Source organism: Podarcis bocagei (assembly GCF_964188305.1).
Source record: "Podarcis bocagei genome assembly, chromosome: 17".
NCBI lineage: Eukaryota > Metazoa > Chordata > Lepidosauria > Squamata > Lacertidae > Podarcis > Podarcis bocagei.
The window spans coordinates 12,175,040-12,191,288 of NC_138143.1; the positions used below are offsets into that span (position 1 = coordinate 12,175,040).

The following is a 16,249-nucleotide window of genomic DNA, read 5'->3' on the forward strand; positions in this document are numbered from 1 at the left end:
GGTGAGTATGTGTGCATGAGAGAGAGAGGGAGAGGATGGTGGATAGTGGAAAGAATGTGAGAGAAATGGAGTTAGAAAGAGAGAGAAAATGGAAAGCCCCACCCATTTTTGACCCTGTACCAGGCCCAGCCTATTGTTGGCTTCAGTCCTATCTGCAATAAGTTGTCCCCGTTGTCCACCCCTCCTCCTGTTCAATACATTATTTGAAACCTGCTATGTTCATCGAAAGGGACTTTGTCTTTCTAAACTGATTTCTGTCACGTAGGGGAGGAAAGGGACAGAGGGATGGAAGGATCTCTCAGTTTTGGTTCTCTCTGTTTCTCATTTTACCAATCTTAAATTCATTTCTCGCATTTTGCAGCAATTTGCAAATTTTAAAAAATAATAATTTAAAAATCCTCACGAAAATTCACCAGCATTTTGGTATGGATTTCTCCTAATAAACACATTTTACACGCAGTTTTGACTCATGTACACATTTTTGCAAGCAGCTTTCCCCGATGCAATGCATTTTTTGTATGTTATTTTCAGTAACATCTTCATTTTTAGGCACAGTTTCCTGTACAATGTGCAGTTTGTAAACTTTGGTTGCATGGAGAACTGCATCGCAAAATTCAGATGTGCAAATTTTGAAGAACAGCTGATAAAGGAGTTCCTAAGAAGGGTAGAGTTTGCAGCTGCAACGGTGTCAATAGAAGACATAACTCATGTACTCCTTGAATGACCTTTTTAAAATGACCTTAGAAACAATCACATCCACCATTGTTAAGATCGCAGAAGGGAAGGATGTCTCTTGCAAAGACCTGTTTTTTGTCGTCTGATCTAGAGAATAATATATATTTTAGAACATCCAGTTTTCTTGCCAAGGCTTTACAAATTCATGTAATAAAATTTAAAGGGGGAATGGGAAATCATTTATCCGGTAAAGGTCAGGGAGTAGAAATGTAAACCACTATTAGTAGCAGCATTCTTGTTATTATTATTTTTATATCTATAATGGCTGCTCGCTAAACACAATAAATTGAACTGAACTGAAGAATAGCTGCCTTCCGGTCCACATATTTTTTTGGGGAAAGTGGATATTTAATAGGATTTGATTTTGAATGTGTACTGAATAAAATTTCTCCTTCATCCCCAGACAAGAGGTACCGGTAGTTAAAAAGGTAAAGGGACCCCTGACCATTAGATCCAGTCGTGACCGACTCTGGGGTTGTGGCACTCATCTTCCTTTATTGACTGAGGGAGCCAGCGTTTGTCCGCAGAGAGCTTCCAGGTCATGTGGCTAGCATGTCTAAGCCACTTCTGGCGAACCAGAGCAGCGCACGGAAACACCGTTTACCTTCCTGCCGGAGCGGTACCTATTTATCTACTTGCACTTCGTGCTTTTGAACTGCTAGGTTGGCAGGAGCAGGGACCGAGCAACGGGAGCTCACCCCGTTTGCGGGGATTCGAACTGCCGACCTTCTGATCGGCAAGTCCTAGGCTCAGTAGTTTAACCCACAGCGCCGCTGGCAAAATTGACTTACATCATGGTTAGTTCCCTGGACAGGATGGAATCCAGACAACATCTTCACCTCTATCATGGCCATGTTGGAGGTGCCACGGCTGCCCACATAACTGTAAAGAGAAAAGGGAGAGTTGCACATAAGCCATTTCAAGTCCCAGCCACCAACTTCCCCATGGCACTGTTGACTTCTAGGGCACTTCCAGGCTGTCACTATTTTCAGGTGGGATTCAGTCCCTGGAACATGAGGGAGAACACTGTTGATGTGTGTGCAGCATCTACTCTTGGGTTTTCTTCTTTGAATAGACTTGCAGCAGAGTTTACTTTTTTAAATGAGCATCTTTATTATTTACAAAAATCAACACTGGTTGAATACAAATAACACAATCCTTTCCTCTTCTGGCCATCTGGCCAGAGACCTAATGCTGACTCACGCTCATTTATACACTGACACTTTTACACTGACCCTTATTGATCACATGCCCTTAATAAAGGCACCTGTTGCTGGGTAGATTTTTCGGTTGCCTAGCAACCTGTTCAAGATCAATTCTTTGAGTCTTTTTAGAATAGTCCAACAAACGCTTCCCTTGACGCAGTGTCATCTATCCTTCCCGCAAGCAAATTAGAATGGGTGCTCATTAAATAGCCTAATCTATCTGCAAACAAATCAGGCTGAATGTTCAATAAGCAGGTCCTTCTAGAAGTTGCCTTACTCAAGAGTCTCTCTCAGTCTCTCTCTCTTTCTCTCTCTCTAGCAATCTGCAGAAAAACCAATGGACATTTCTTACAATTCGGTGGCATTATTATTATTTTAAAAATTATACCGCTCTTCACCCATAGATCTCAGTGTGGTTCACAACATAAATTTGCAATATATAAAAAAATCAAAATGCATAATGCTAGCACCTCTCAAGACATCCCATACCTCAACAAGGTGAAAAAAACCCACCCCCGGCACCTCTCAGGTCAAACAGGGGGCTGTTCTACCAACCGCCATGGACTGAGACCCTGACTGGCTTTCCCCCTGCCCTCCGCAAGCTCTTCAAAGTGGGTCACAGAGGATAATGCATCCAGCCCCTCTTCCTCTGCAGAGTGGCAAGGAGAGGTCCAAAGGCGTTGGCAAGCAGCCAGCCTCCTCCTCCAGGCTTTTCCCCTCACCCCCACCACCCATTCTCCCGGGGCGGGGGGACACGCCCTACCCAAGAGACTCTGGGGGATCAGAAAGGGGATTCCTGCCTACCACCGGTCTTCAAAAGGTGAAGATAAGAATGAAAGATAATGGAAAATAACAAAACAAACCAACAATCCCCCTCCCACAATACATTTAAAAGGCCACAGAATGTTAATCAGCCCAAGGCCTGGTTTGATTACAACCCAAGCAAGATTTCTAGGTAAACAGTGCTCAATTTGAAGTCGAACTGATCATTACCAGCTGAACAAGTTTATATTCAGGGATAGTTCTGCCCGGACACTGAGGTCCAGTGGCAAGGGCCTTCTGGCAGTTCCCTCACTGCAAGAAGCCAAGTTACAGGGAACCAGGCAGAGGGCCTTCTAGGCAGTGGCACCCGCCTTGTGGAACGCCCTCCCACCATAGGCGCCGACTCCATGGGGCTTGAGGGGGCCCGAGCCCCCTCAAAAATTCGTTTGGGGGGGCTCAGCCCCCCCAATAATCTCGGGCGGCGGTGGGCGCGTCCGCGGCTTTTATAGGGCGCCCGATAACGGGCACCGGCGCGGCGGGGGGAGGGGGGCGGCCGGCCTGTCTCCTTGGCAACCCCATTGAGCAGCGCCGGCTCCCCCGGGAGGGCCATCCCCCCGCGCCGCCGATCGCCAACACCGCCGAGCCCGAGCTCAGGCTGCCCGAGCCCGAGCCCGAGCCCGAGCCCTACCCGAAGCCCGAGCCCGAGCCTGAGCCCGAGCCCGTCAGTCAGTCAGTCAGTCAGTCAGGAAGGAAGGAGAAATGGGGAGGGAGACGAGGGAGGAAAATTGCGCGCAGGGTGAAGAAAGGAGAAGGGCGAACGAGACGAGCTTCCAACCCAAAAAAGGGCTGGAAGACTGGGAGGATGCAGGATCGGGAAAGAAAGCGACGCCTTCCCCGCCCGCGACGTCGCCCGCTTGTCACTGGCAGCGCAGCGGGCGCCCAGAGGGGCTGGGCACCGGCGCAGGGCCGCTCCGCAGCCGCGGAGGACAGCTGCGCGGCTAGCAAGGTGTGCCGCGTAGAGCGCGGCCCTTGTGTGGCCCGGTGGCCAGGCAAGCTCGGGCGGGGACCCCCATGCGAATCTAAGACGGGAGAAGAGGGCAGAGCAAAGGGGGTCCCTTCCCCAACCTCCGGCTCTGAGACTTCCCTGCGCCCCAGAAAAGCGAAAGGATTTTCTCTTCTTCTTTTTTTATAAATATTTTATTAAGGTTTCAAATACAAAGTTAGAAACATACACTGAAGAAAAAAGTAAAAGAACAAGAAAAAGAAAAAAAGAAAAAGAAGAAAAGAAAACCAACCATTCAACACATTTTTTATATAACTAACTGGACTTCCTCGCATCTCCCTTACCCTGCATTCTTTATAATAAAGATATCAGCAAATTATTACCTTGTTTCGTACCTTATTTTGTACTTTTCAAATACTATACCTCTAAATTTAACATACTTTTCATCAGTTACTTATATCTTAAATTAAACATAGTATTACCTTAGATTTTGACCTTTTCTTACTTAAAATATAATTTCCTGTTTCCCAAATCTAATTGCTGAAGCTATAGTTTCTGAATCGTGTAAATTTTTAACATTCATACAACTTATATTGTTTTTGTAAATAGTCCTTAATTTTTTTCCAGTCCTCTTCCGTTGTTTCTTCTCCCAAATCTCGGATTCTGCCAGTCATTTCAGCCAGTTCCATGTAGTCCATCAATTGCGTCTGCCACTCTTCCAGTGTGGGCAAATCTTGTGTCTTCCAATATTTTGCGATAAGTATTCTTGCTGCTGTAGTTGCATACATAAAGAAAGTTCTATCCTTCTTTAACACTTTCTGGCCAACAATGCCCAAGAGGAAGGCCTCTGGTTTCTTGGGAAAGGTATACTTAAATACCTTTTTTAACTCATTATAGATCATTTCCCAGAAGGCCTTCACTTTTGGACAAGTCCACCAGAGGTGAAAGAATGTCCCTTCAGCCTCCTTACATTTCCAACATTTATTATCAGACAGGTGATATATTTTTGCAAGCTTGACTGGGGTCATGTACCACCTATAAATCATTTTCATAATATTTTCCTTCAAGGCATTACATGCCGTGAATTTCATTCCGGTGGTCCATAACCTTTCCCAGTCCTCAAACATGATGTTATACCCAATATCCTGAGCCCATTTTATCATGGCTGATTTGACTGTCTCATCCTGAGTGATTTTCTCTTCAACCTGCCCTCCATCCTCTTGCAGAAAACTCTTTGCCTGCCCTGCCCGTATCTCGTTTTTGCTTTTTAATTCCACACACGCACCCTTCGGACTTCGTGGCAATCGGGCGCGCGGGTGCGTTTCCTAAGAGAGTGAGGACCCCCGCCTCCTCCCCACCTGCTCCCTCGCCAGCCAGCCAGCCGCGCGCCCTAGCCGGAGAGCCCCGGCCGTCCCCGTCGCGCAATCGGCTGGATCTCCCTTCAGCAGGCCGTGCTCACAACTCGGCCCAGGGACCCCCCAGCAGCGGATCTCCGGCCCAGCTGAAGAATCCGGCAACAAGCCCCCTCCTCCCCAATCGCTCCGCCGAAATACGCTCCAAAACCCCCCAGATAGGCCGCCGGCCGCCAAGTCTAGTGGCGCCCTGAGCGAGGGTCTCTCCCCAACACCGCCACCTCGAACTGCGTTCTCCCGGCTACCCGAGCGAACCAGCGGCAGGACCCCGGTATGGGCCCCCCCAATATTTTTTATAAGTCGGCGCCCCTGCCTCCCACCAGATGTCAAAGAGAAAAACAACTACCAGACTTTTAGAAGTGTCTCCACCCCCATCGTTCTGCCCAGACACTGAGGTCCAGCGCCGAGGGCCTTCTGGCGGTTTCCTTGCTGCGAGAAGCCAAGTTACAGGGAACCAGGCAGAGGGCCTTCTTGGTAGTGGCACCCACCATGTGGAACACCCTCCCACCAGATGTCAAAGAGAAAAACAACTACCAGACTTTTAGAAGACATCTGAAGACAGCCCTGTTTAGGGAAGCTTTTAATGTTTAATAGGTTATTGTATTTTGGTGTTCTGTCAGAAGCAGCCCAGAGTGACTGGGGAAGCCCAGCCAGATGGGTGGGGTATAAATAATAAATTATTATTATTATAGGCATACATGAATTTTGGCAGGCTCGCTGCCTCTCACCTTGCACTGATGTGAAGGGTCAGGAAGTGAGGGGCAGCCTCTTGTTCACATCCTTTCCCTACTGCTTTCACATCCAGGGTAAAGGTGTCTTCATTCTTCGAGGGAGGGATATTGTATCGCAAGACTGCCTGATATGGGACAGGCACCAAAAACACAACAGTTGCAGAGTTGCATAACGATAACATGCAGTCTGGCTGGAGCTCTCAAAAGCTCACGCCTTTTAGGAATGTTTTAGGGTCCTTGCATCTACCAGTCACTCATTTCCACCCCTCAGTGCATCAGGATAAAAGCTTTTCGGATACAGTGAAATCCTTTATGATTTCAGGCAAGGGTCCCTCTCAGTTCCTTTAAATAACAAACCAGCATCTTTGCAAAGCTTTCTAAACAATGTGTGCCCATGTTTGAAAAGTTATTCTGTTTTTACCTACCTCTGTTTTTACTGTGTTTGTAGTTTTGAGTATTCTGCATTAGGCACACATAGAAATAAGAAAATACCTTCCAGTAGCACCTTAGAGACCAACTAAGTTTGTTATTGGTATGAGCTTTCATGTGCATGTAAACTTCTTCAGATACATTGAAACAGAAGTCACCAGACCCTTATATATAGTGAGAGGGGTATTACTCAGAAGGGTGGTGGAAATGGGTGATTGACTGATAGGTGTGGTAAACCTGTTGATGACAGTTAATGACTGCAATTGGTCTTACAGGAAAAAGCAAGGGGTGAGATGGCTAAAAATAGCTTTATCGTGTATAATGAGATAAGAATCCAATGCCTCTATTCAGATCAGGTCTCTCCATGGTTTTAAGTTTGGTAATAAGTTGCAATTCAGCAACTTCTCTTTCCAGTCTATTTCTGGAGGACCAATTGCTGCCTTGCCTTCCTTGAAGAACCATCACTCACCTGGACATATCCACAGCCTTTGCCAGAGGCTTGCATGGCGTACTCCCCAGGTATATCTGGGAGGGTAGCCTGCTGCAGAACCAACCGATTGGTGTCGTCCACATGGAATGACTGCTGGAAGAATGACTGGCTGCTGCCAGATTTCACCGTTATCAATAGGTCTTCAGATCTAGTGTATGTGACTGATCCATATTTGGCGAGGGCTTGGAGTGCAACCACTGTGTCCTGGGAAAGGAGAACAGTTGCAATGTAGTAATAATAATAATAATAATTTATTTATACCCTGCCCAGGTGGCTGGGTTTCCAACAAAATATTAAAAATACATTAAAACACCAGTTATTAAAAACATCAATCATAAAAACTTCCCTAAACAGGGCTGCCTTCAGATGTCTTCTAAAAGTCAGGTAGTTGTTTATTTCCTTGACATCTGACGGGAGGGCGTTCCACAGGGTAGGTGCCACTACCGAGAAGGCCCTCTGCCTGATTCCCTGTAACCTCACTTCTCGCATTGAGGGAACCGCCAGAAGGCCCTCAGCGCTAGACCTCAGTGTCCTGGTTGAACTATGAGGGTGGAGACGCTCCTTCAGGTATACTGGGCCAAGGCCGTTTAGGGCTTTAAAGGTCAGCACCAACACTCTGAATTGTGCTCAGAAACGTAGTGGGAGCCAATGTAGGTCTTTCAGGACTGGCGTTATGTAGTCTTGGCAGCCACTCCAAGCCACCATCTATCTGCCGCATTCTGGATTATTTGTGGTTTCTAGGTCACCTTCAAAGGCAGCCCCATGTAGAGCATATTGCAATAGTTCAAGTGGGAGATAACCAGAGCATGCACCACTCTGGTGAGACAGTCCGTGGGCAAGTAGGGTCTCAGTGGACTACACAGGGTCCAGTGCATTGCCTTGCGAAAGCAAGACTGGGTCTACCCACCCAGCTTTATCACCCTGCAGTAGGGCCAGCCTCTCAGGAACACTGGCATTTTCTTAAAATGTATCCTGCAGAGGGATCATTTCTGCAGTGTATCTGGAAACACCTCGCTGGAGAACTCGCTGGGGAAAGGGCTCAGGGGGAAAGAGTTCTGCCCCTAGTCCTAATGCCACTGCTTTAATCTGCTGCTCCATTGTGAACTGCACTGGGATCTTCAGGCAAAGGACGATGTACAAATTTTATAAATAACAACAATAATAATTATCTTTCAGACTAACCTACCTACCGAGCAGGGCTATTGGAAATGGGATGAACTGCCACCTCCTTGGAGGATAGATGGACTTAAACTGTCATAAGAAAATCCTGAGTCTTTTGGAAGAGGGAATTTTGGCAGGTGCGGCTTGTTGTTAAGATGAGGAAAATGTTTTCATTTCTGGCCAATTTTCTTCTGTTACATCGGGTCACCTACACTGCCTGGATAGCTCAATTGGTTAGAACATGGTGTTGATCACACCAAGGTTGCAGGTTCGATCCCCGCACGGGGCAGCTTCATATGGGATTGGACTGGATGATCCTCAGGGTCAATTTCATGATTTTATGATCCACTGTGACTCCCCACTTCAATCCAAATGGGGTGGGTTGGAAGCAGCAATGTAACTTTAAAAAACCCAGCTGATGTGGGTCTAGAATTTAGATTATGAGGCAGCCAGATGTGGTGGGGAAGTCACAGTGGATATACAGGCTCCAGCCGTGAGAGAGGAAACATTACCTGAGTTGAGGCAAAGCCTCCATAGGCATTCTGCTGCTTCGCCAGCCAGGCCACAATGTCTGTGGCCTTCTTGATATCCTCTTTGCTGACATTTTGGGGCGAAAGCCTAGCCAGAAGCACATATGCTGTCAGCTCCACACTCACAGACTCAGGCTGGGACCAAGGATTCTCGGTGGATGCTGGGGCAGTCCTGGGGCTCCAATAGATCTGCCCTCCTACCAAAGAAAAATGAAACTTGTATGTTTGGAAGAGCCAATCTGAGGTTGGTGAAATGGGTTTTGGGTTAAGGGCGAGCTCATGCCCTGTAGTTACTCCTGTGAACATGCACTGACACTGGGAAGCTGCGCTCAGGAATGGAATTTAAACCCACTCCTCATGCTAGGATTAATCCAGGGAAAACTCTTAATATTTTATTTTATTGAATTTTATTTTGCTGAATCTTATTGAATATGTTAGTCGCTTTATTTTGCCCAGGGCAATCCAAAGCAGCTTAAAACTAGCCAGCCAAACCAACCAACCCACATAGATACATTAAAATCAAGAGGGGAAAAAAAATATTTAAAACATCCCACCCACTTCTAAAAGGCCACAGATAGCTTAAGGCCAAAGACTTGGTTGTAGAGGAAAGCTTTTGCTTGGCACCTAAAGAAAAGGCGTCAGGTAAGCCTTTCAGGGGAGAACATCCCACAAGTGGAGAGCCAACAATGAAAAGGCCTGTTCTCCTCTCCAGACATCGCATGAAGGAGGCACACAAAGAAGGGTTAAAGATGATGATCACAGGCTCCAGGTCAGTTCACATGGGGAGAGGTAGTCCTTGAGGTAATGTGGTCTTGAGACAGGATTGGGTTATATGCTCAAACCATCTTGCAAAGGGCAGCAGCAGAGGAAGCTGCTCAGGTGCCTGGGGTAGCATGCCCAGGGGTGAGGCGAGCCGCCCATAGTGGTGGGGTGAGGGCAGGCACACTGCAGGGCCTCCGGAGTCTGCCTGCCTCCTCCCAATCAGCCGCCCTACAGCTGAGGGAGAGGCAGCGAGCAGACCATTTGGGCAGTGCGGAACCTGTGCGCACCCAAGCCGCTGCGTTTCTTCCAGGAGATACGCATGGCTTTGGTGCGGTGCAGGCCCCACGGTGAGTGCCATTTGGCATTGTGTCACCCCCCCTCAGTGGTGACACCCAGGACGACCCACACCCACCGGACCCCCCTTCCTCTGCCCCTGGCTACAGGGAGCAACCTGGCCACTGAATTCTGCATCAGCTGAAGTTTCCGAACCGCCTTCAGAGGCAGCCCCCCCCCCTCACTGACCGGGCTGAAAGATGGAGGTGGAGACACTCCTTAAGGTATAGTGGGCCAAGGCCATTTAGGTCAGTGCTTTGAATTGTGCTCGGAATTAATAGGCTTATTTAATGCACTGTAAACAAAGTACAGTCATACCTCAGGTTACAGACGCTTCAGGTTGCATTCTTTCGGGTTACGGACGCGCCAAAACCCGGAAGTACCAGAACGGTTACTTCCGGGTTTCGGTGGTTGTGCATGCACAGAAGTGCTAAATCGCGCTTTGTGCATGCGCAGAAGCGCCGAATTGCAACCCGAGTGTGCGCAGATGTGCCGCTGCGGTTGCAAATGCTGTGGGTTGCGAATGTGCATCCTGCACAGATCATGTTGGCAACCCGAGCGTTCACTGTATCTAGCCGGTGAACAGAACACACTTTACTTAATATGTACTTAATATCAAGACAGTGATACACAATATGTGATTCACCCAGGGCCTTTTTTCAGCTGGAACTCGCAAGAACTCAGTTCCGGCACCTCTCAGGTGGGCGCTATTGCCATTATAAGAGAACAAGGGAGGTGTTCATATTGAGTTCCGGCACCTCTTTTTCTAGAAAAATAGGACTGGACTCACCCCTACACGCACACAATCAGAAATAGTGCATCGTATGAATTGTGTCTTGAATTTCAATCTGAAGACAAACGATTAGAACATGATTGTTGACATCATATTCTCCTCAGTACCTGACTTGATGGCTTGCTGGTCTAGCTTGGTAAGCAACATTTGTCTCATGGCTACATCTCCAGCTAATGTAAAGACATATGCCAACAATCCCTGCACGTAAATATCTGCTGTGTCTGAGACAGTTGTTTTGAGATAGTCCAAGCCATTCTTCACCACTGAATCCTGGAAGAGAAAGAAACAAGTAGCAGGGCAAAGTGTTAAGAAGACCTGTCCTTGTAGCTGTGATTGAATATGATTGTGGACCACTGGAAAGGTAAAACACACTAGGCATGTTCACACCAGCTATTTCCTTAGGACAAAGTAGAATCTGCTGAACTGCACCAAACCCCAAGGGCAGCCACTTGTTAGAACTCCACTTCCTGGCCTCGTCCATACTTCCGCTTCTCCCGGAACAAACGTCAATGGGCAGAATTACCAACTGACGCTTGTCCAGCAGTAAACAGCATGTTTCCCCAGGGGAAGCAGGAGGACAAACAAAGCGCCACTTGGAACCATGATTTCTAAGCACAGAACAAGAAGTGTGGCCAAGCCCTCAGTTGTGATTGCAGACAGCAAAGTGAGTTCTTCATTTAAAGGGAAGGCTTATCGACGCTCTCCTTTCCTTTGTGCTTTCCAGTCATGGTCCATTCTTTTGCAACACTCTCTCCCCCTCTCCCCGCTTCAGAGCTTTCCTTGTGAAAATCCGCTCTTTACTGCTGAATGGGAGCAAATGGCAATCTGCCGAAAACCCAAATTGCTGTTTGTTACGCTTCAGCTTTAAAGAGCAGACCTGTGCCCTGGAAAGGTAAGTGTGGACAAGCGTGGGGTGGCACTTCCCTGGGGCGATGTCTGATCATTGCCTTAGCTTTTTATGAGAAAGAGCACATCCAAATGTCAAGTCTGAAAACTCAATATTCCCGTTTTGTTACGTGTATCCAGTCAGAAGAGACTTCAGGGAAGTGACTGCATCCAATGATCTTGAAAGCAGTGTTTTGTTTTGCCTTGTTTTTGTCTCGGCTGACTGTCAATTTGCCATGCATTTGAATAGACTGTTTACTCTATGGCAGGTACGTCCAACTGGCAAGACACTGCGATCTACTCCCAGTATAAAAAAACTGAAAGTGATCTAGCCATTGTAATTGGAGGGAGGAGGAGCATGTGTGGGGTGGGTTGCCCCAAGTTGTTGAGCTTTTTGGGGGGAGGGTTGCTCAGAGTACTTAAGCTTTTTTGGGGGGGCAGGGTTCCTTAGCTTTTAATTTTAGGGGAGGATGCAAAAGATTGATCATCAGCCTGACTAGTGCTTCCACTTGGAAGCGTCACGCTTACTTGCACTTCCTGCCGAACACAGCTTCCTGTGCTGCTGCCATGGCAGCAGAGAGATCTCGCATGGGGGGTGGTGGTGGTGAAGGCATTCCTTTGACAATTTATTTAATCCCACTGTCAACCAGGAACACCCCCGATTAACCAGGAACATCCCGGGGAGCAACCTGTCGATCGCAGTCGACCAGTTGAACATGTCTGCTCTAAGGCATCCAAGGAAGCGAAACATTCAGCTCTTAGCCTCTGCAAGCAAACTAACACCCTACTGGTCAGGATTAAAACAGCAAAACAGCAAGGTCGCTCTCCCACCCCCTCCCGGACCCACTGTATTTCAAGTTGCATTTGCGCTTACTGTACACACACCAGATAGGGGCTGGGGGTGTCTTTTCCTAATGCACACTACCCAGGCTTGTCAACTCCAAAAGAAATGGGGGGGGGGCTGATGTCATGCACAACAACACAATGTCATATTGGGGCATCACACACAATGTCACGATTTCATCAGTGGCACCCAGATGCTGGACATGGCCCATGATACATGGACTCAGTCTGACCCTTATGTTTCCCTTCCCTTATGGTTTTGATCTATGGGCTACTTTTAAAATGAGGCTGCATTTTAAATTGCATTCTAACCTGTATTTTAAATCGGTTCCCTCCCCCCATTATGTTTTTAGTGTAGTTTTACTGGTGTTAGCTGCCCTGAGTCCGGCTCTGGCCAGGGAGGGCAGGGTATAAATAAAAATTATTATTATTATTATTAGAGACATCTGGGTGTCATGCACCAGCTCATCTTCCATGGCTGGCGTCTCCTCCTCCTCCTCCTCACGCCGCGGCCATGGCAGGAGGAAGAGGAAGAGGAGGAGAAAGAGCTGACACATTTTTGGCCTGCACAAGCATGCAAAGTCCAGGCATCATGTGTGACAGTGTCACATCAAGGCATCCCACTCAGACAAACATTGAGGGGGCCTAGCCCCTGCTAACAAATATGGGGGGGGAGCAAGCTCAAAGGAGCTCAGCTCCTAGGAGTTGGTGCCCCTGACACTGCCTCATTTATTTCCCTGCCCTTGCAAGCCATGGAACTCATATTCAAGGATGCCGTCAGCTCTCCATGCACAATGGCCGCCTCAAATGCGCATGTCTCAGCTAAGACACAACTTGCATTTTCAAATTGTACGGGAGCTGGTTTGAGGGGGAAAGCATCAGACAAGTGTATGTCTCAAGAATCTACAGGATACATATGGATTGCAGCTAATGTCATGTGCACTTGGCTTCAATCACCAGTGGTGGGACTGAGCAAATGGTCATGCGCACATGGCCCGAGACTGAGCAACACTCACCTCAAGTGGCTTTTTGGCCTCCAGGAGCGCACCAATGATATAAGCAGTAAGAGAGATCACATTATTTACACCTCCCTGTGAAGCACATGGCAAAAGAGAGAAAGATGGAACAAGACCGTGAGATGATTTTTGCATGAAGGGCAAAAATGAAACAGCAATTAACATGGATGCTAAGGTCTTTCAGGAGTCAGTAGGGACAGCAGTATTTATAGTGCTCAACCTAGTCTAGTACAATATGCTGTCCTTAGGCAAAGGACTTGAGAGAGAGAGAGAGGCCTGTGGCAAGGAGGAGTGACAACCACACCGCAAGGTTAAATGTTTGCTACAATGGAAGGGCACCTTGGTAAGTGAAGTCCTGCCCCTCACAGAGACCCTTGGGGTAACAGGGTCCTTGCTGGAGTGGGAGACAATTTGTTGTACTATACAGTTATTGACTCACACTTGTATGCATTAATGAGTTAACCTCAGCCCAGAGCTCAGGTTGCAAGTGGGTGTGGCTTAGAAGGCGCTCAGTCGACTTTGCTCCCAACCCCTTCTCAATCCTTTTTTCTTCCTGCTTCTTAGAACAAGCAAGAAGCAATGTGTCCTTGGCTCCCTGCATGTGATCTGAATCTCTCTAAAAGGAGATTTCATAGCCTGCATCTTGCTACCTCAGAGATTACATGATCCTTGGAACCTTTCCCATCTTCATTTTACTGCCAATGGATGGAGACTTGTCTGCTGTAACATCTGGAAACTCTGTGAGTTAACTATTCACTTATTTGCAAAGCTAAGTGTCTGTGATTTATTCTAGCCTAAGTTTTTTTGTGTGGGGAACATTAGTTTAAAGGTGGCTGAGGGCAGATACAAATCTAAACAAGTTTCAATGTGCTTGGAGCAATCATCATTATGCTTAACTCTGCTACGGGAGAGGAATCTCTCTTCTAAACACCTCTCTCTAACAGAGATTGCTCCCTATCTAGCCATTTCTGTGGATCCAGTTTCTTCTTCTCCCCTGTGCAAATTAACAGAGGTATTGCTTCATTAGCTTGCATTAACTCCTGAGGGGTGCACATACATGGGATTAAAAAAAAGAGAGATATGATACACATGACCTACTGCACTTTTTATTGCATTTAGCAGCAGCATGTACCACAATACAAGGGTGATCTGGCATTGTATTCTACACAGTGTGTGCTGTGAGCAGCAACTGTGATTGTGAAAAAGAATTGTACAGAGGTACCTCGGGTTACATATGCTTCAGGTTACATACACTTCAGGTTACAGACTCCGCTAACCCAGAAATAGTGCTTCAGGTTAAGAACTTTGCTTCATGATAAGAACAGAAATCGTGCTCCGGCGGCGAGGCGGCAGCAGGAGGCCCCATTAGCTAAAGTGGTGCTTCAGGTTAAGAACAGTTTCAGGTTAAGAATAGACCTCCGGAACAAATTAAGTACTTAACCTGTTAAATTGTGGGCGAACATATCAGACGACACAGCGATTCTTCAAACAGCTCTTCTTTATTCTGAGGTCAGAACTGAACTGAACTGAAGGGCTCAGTCAGCCTGCTTATATAGAGCTCCAGTACCTTGTTACTGTAACAACTTTCTAAAACTATCCAATCACTGAACGTCACTTTTGATCCTTCATTTGCATAACTATCTACAGTATCCCCCTGCTGGCCCAGGGTGAGAACTTCAGTACATAACATAACCCGAGGTTCCACTGTACATTGATGTCTGGCAAATGAAAGCACTTTCATTAAAGACTGCACCTTTCTGAACTCTTACCTTCATTGTTCTGTGGAAGAGTTTCCCCACATTGGCAAAGGAGCCATCGGGCTGCTGGTTACTTGCCAACCACCACAAAGCAGCCTGGATATCCTCATCGTCTATGAAGGTATATTCCTCAGCTTTGCTGAAAACCTTGATCACAAAAGCTGTCAGCCTTGAGGAGAGATGGAGAAAGCAAATAATGGCTGGGTTGTTTTCAAAGGTTGTTTATCCCCATTCACAAATGTGACCGCCTCCAGCTGCCTCAAGTTTTCCTGCCCTCTTATACAAGTTTAATTTACAACTTCCATCATATCTGACCACTGGACATGGTGGTTAGGGCTGATGGGAGTTGTATGAGGTCCCTTCCAGCTCTACAGTTCTATGACTCACCAGGTATTGCCTTGCCCATCACTCTCTCCAAATGCACTATAAGAACCATCCCTGTGTTTGTACTGAAGTTGTCTCTGGTACCCTTGTGGGGGGAAAAGAAAAAGAAAACTGAGGATCGGAGGGTGAAAGACTTTGGACATCTGCGCAACACACAACACACACCCAGCCCCACAATTGTTATATAGGCCCATTGATGCAAAACTCTGAGCTTGCACCATGAGCTTCCTGTGCAGCATAACTCTTTCCATGGTTCATTTTACATATCATAAATCCCTGCATATTTTACAAAAACTATACCATTCAGTATTCCATTATTGCATCTATCAAAGCTTATTTACACAGGTGAATTTATCTTGATGCTGCCAGTGTTTCCAGCTGTATTTATTTCCCATATATTCAATAAACATTTTCCAGTCTTCTTTAAACGTATGTTTTTCTTGTTCTCTTATTTTTTAATTATTTTTTTAATTAAATTTTAACATATAAATTATAAAATGCACCACAAAACTTATCACTTATACAATCTTTTTGGACTTCCATCAGCACCTCTGATGATCCACCGTTTTAACCACTTATTATGCATTTCTTAACTTTATATTGCCTTTACATCTCTTAACGAATCATCTTCCCCCTTGTCCTTTTTTACAATACTTCTCATAATACTCCTCACAAAACTTCTTGCACCCCTACAAATGTCATCTGTTCTTCACAATTACTTTTCAAATAGTCTGTAAATTTACTTCAGTCTTCCGTGAATTTCTGGTCTCGCCAGTTTCGAATCCTTCCTGTTAGTTTATCTAATTCTGCATAGTCCATTAACTTCATCTTCCATCTTGTTCTCTTATTTTATATGTTAAATCTGCAAGCTGTGCATATTCTGTCAAGTTGCCACTCTTCTTTGTTTTGGGACCTCTTTCGTTTTCCATTTGGGGGCTAACAAAACATGGGCTGCAGTAGTGGCATACACAAATAACCTTTTTTTGACACCTGGGAAATTCAGTCTGAATTATACCCA

General features: G+C 46.5%; 1 protein-coding gene across 1 annotated transcript in view; it reads right to left on the reverse strand.

Annotated features, from left to right (window-relative positions):
* The window catches only part of A2ML1 (alpha-2-macroglobulin like 1), a 54,388-nt gene that overhangs the window by 3,195 nt on the left and 34,944 nt on the right, over positions 1 to 16,249 (reverse strand). Inside the window, exons 25-32 of the mRNA XM_081176109.1 lie at positions 15,235 to 15,316; positions 14,860 to 15,016; positions 13,091 to 13,165; positions 10,454 to 10,616; positions 8,441 to 8,655; positions 6,747 to 6,971; positions 5,846 to 5,973; positions 1,527 to 1,617 (exon numbers count right to left, since the gene is read on the reverse strand). Of these exons, the coding sequence (XP_081032235.1) occupies positions 1,527 to 1,617; positions 5,846 to 5,973; positions 6,747 to 6,971; positions 8,441 to 8,655; positions 10,454 to 10,616; positions 13,091 to 13,165; positions 14,860 to 15,016; positions 15,235 to 15,316 (1,136 nt within the window). The remainder of the gene's footprint in view (positions 1 to 1,526; positions 1,618 to 5,845; positions 5,974 to 6,746; positions 6,972 to 8,440; positions 8,656 to 10,453; positions 10,617 to 13,090; positions 13,166 to 14,859; positions 15,017 to 15,234; positions 15,317 to 16,249) is intronic.